The 2428-nt window shown below is 59.0% G+C and overlaps 1 protein-coding gene across 2 annotated transcripts in view; it reads right to left on the bottom strand.

Annotated features, from left to right (window-relative positions):
* Positions 1 to 1617, bottom strand: part of LOC113406828 (cyclin-dependent kinase 8) — a 177847-nt gene extending 176230 nt beyond the window's left edge. For both annotated transcript variants that reach the window (XM_026653597.2, XM_026653598.2), the window contains exon 1: positions 1314 to 1617. In XM_026653597.2, the coding sequence (XP_026509382.1) occupies positions 1314 to 1441 (128 nt within the window). In that variant the 5' untranslated portion in view covers positions 1442 to 1617. The remainder of the gene's footprint in view (positions 1 to 1313) is intronic.
* Between the last annotated feature and the right edge of the window lie 811 nt (positions 1618 to 2428).

Here is a 2428-nt window from a genome sequence, read left to right as displayed (position 1 = left end):
TTTTTTTTCATCCGAAGAAAATTTTCCACTCAAAAGCTGCTAGTACTAATATGAGACACCAGCATTAAGGTTAGGAGAAAGTGTATTTTCATCTGTGACTGTTCCTAACAATGACAGATGGAGACAAACAGAGTAAGGAACAAGGAGATGGTTAAGGCCAAAGGAAAGAGATACAGCCACAGGGGGAGGGGAAACAATATTAAGGGTGCAAGGCAGAGAAGAGGGGATAGGGCACACAAACAGAGGGCTATTGGGATATGGAAGTCATGGGGGAATATCAGTGTGGGGGGGACAATATGAGGGGGACAGTGAGGCAGCCTGGGATGGAGGCAGTGGAGGAAAGGGTATAGAAGAGCAAGATGTGATAGGACAGTGTATGAAAGAGCACAGCTCAGGGAGCTGGACTGGAGTCCAATGAACTGGAGGCAGAAAGGCAACATGGGACTGGGACAGGACACAGACACATGGGGGGGGGGGGGGGGGGGGGAAAGAGGCCATGAAGCAGGGCACAGACATAGCCAGGGGAAGGTGATGGGGGGGGAGATGAGGTAGCCAGTACAGGGACAGGGGACAATGAGGCAGGAGTGACAGAGGCAGGGTGCAGACACATGGGATGACAAGGGGGGCAATGAGGCAGGAAGGATGGGGGCAGGCTCCAGACACAGGAGAGGTGGCAGGGAATAATACAGCAGCAGAGATGGGGAAGGGCACAGACACAGGAGAGGTGACAGGGGTCAATGAGGCAGCAGGAACGAGGCAGGGCACAGACACTGGGGAGGTGGCAGTGGAGGGATAATATGGCAGCAGGGACGGGACAGGGCACAGAATGTGGCGGGGGTCAATGAGGCAGCAGGAACGGGGCAGGACGGAGACGCGGTGGGGGTGTGTGTAATACGGCAGCGGGGACGGGGTAGGACCCAGACACATGGTGAGGGGGGGTGGGGGGTAACACGGCAGCAGGACGCAGACGATGTGGCTGGGCTCAATGAGGCAACAGGAACGGGGCAGGACGCAGACGCGGAGTGGGGGGTAACACGGCAGCAGGAACGGGGCAGGACGCAGACGATGTGGCGGGGGTCAATGAGGCAGCAGGGACGGAGCAGGACGCACACACAGGGTGGCGGGTGCGGGGAGGGGGGTAATACCGCAGCAAGGACGGGGCAGGACGCAGACACAGGGCGAAAGGCCGGGAGTTAATGAGGCAGCAGGGCCAGGGCAGGAAGGCCAGCAGGAGGGGGGCGGCAGGCACGGCCCGGGGATGACAAGAACCAGGGGGCCGGGGCTGACCCACGGGAAGCCCCCTCCTCACTCACCCGTCTTTCCGCTTGGCTTTGTAGACGTGCCCGTAGGTGCCTCTCCCCACCTTGCAGCCCTCGTACTCGAACAGGTCCTCTACCCGCTCCCGCTCCCCGGTCAGCTTCACCTTGAAGTCATAGTCCATCTTCAGCGCCCACCGCCGGGACCCGCCGCCTCCGGCCGCCTCACAGCCCGCCGCGCCGCCGGACACCGCAGGGACCAGGGAGGAGGAGGCCCCGCACCAGCGATACGGACCATCCAGGGGGAAGCCGGCGGGCGTGAGGGCTACTCCCTCCCCTCTCTCGCCCCGTCTCCTGCCGCTCCCTCCTCGCCTCAGCCAGGCAACGGCACAACAGCCGGTATTTCACCCGGAATACGGCAGCCCCGCTTCACCGCACTGTTGAAAAAGCGTCGCAAGCCGCTCTCACAGCGACACCTCCCCAGCAGCAGAGACTAACGCACCACGTGGAAACTAGCCGGCTGAGAGCGCCCACTCCAGCTCCGGGGCCGGCATGCATTGCGCCACCGGGGGGCGGAGGAGGGGGTTTGCATGCTGGGAGTTGTAGTACAGAATTTGTTAAGTGCCCCGCTTTGCATGCTGGGAGTTGTAGTCTGGGGGGTGAATTATACCAGGAGATGTAATTGGAGTGGGGAGGAGCTAGGGCAGCTCAATGTGTAGTGCTGGGGGTTTGGAGAGTGGTCGCAGTGGAGCACTGCATGCTAGAGCTGCAGTTTGGAAGGGCACGGGTAAGGACACAGTTGGAGTATTGCATCCAGTTTTGGGCCCCCCACTACAGAAAGGATATGGACAAATTGGAGAGTCCAGCGGAGCACAACACAAATGATTAGGGGGCTGGGGCACTTGACTTATAAGGAGAAGCTGAGGGAACTGGGCTTTTTCAGTCTAGAGAAGAATGAGGGGGGGATTTGATAGCAGCCTTCAATTACCTGAAAGGGGGTTCCAAAGAGGATGGAGCTCGGCTGTTCTCAGTCGTGTAGATGACAGAACAAGGACCAATGGTCTCAAGTTGCAGTGGGGGAGGTCTAGGTTGGATATTAAGAAACACTATTTCACTAAGAGAGTGGTGGAGCACTGGAATGGGTTACCTAGGGAGGTGGTGGAATCTCCATC

Source organism: Terrapene carolina, unplaced genomic scaffold (genome assembly GCF_002925995.2).
Source record: "Terrapene carolina triunguis isolate 2854851 unplaced genomic scaffold, T_m_triunguis-2.0 Scaffold141, whole genome shotgun sequence".
NCBI classification, from domain to species: domain Eukaryota; kingdom Metazoa; phylum Chordata; order Testudines; family Emydidae; genus Terrapene; species Terrapene triunguis.
Note: the sequence above shows the minus strand (reverse complement) of the source record. Positions and strands in the feature narration are given on the sequence as shown.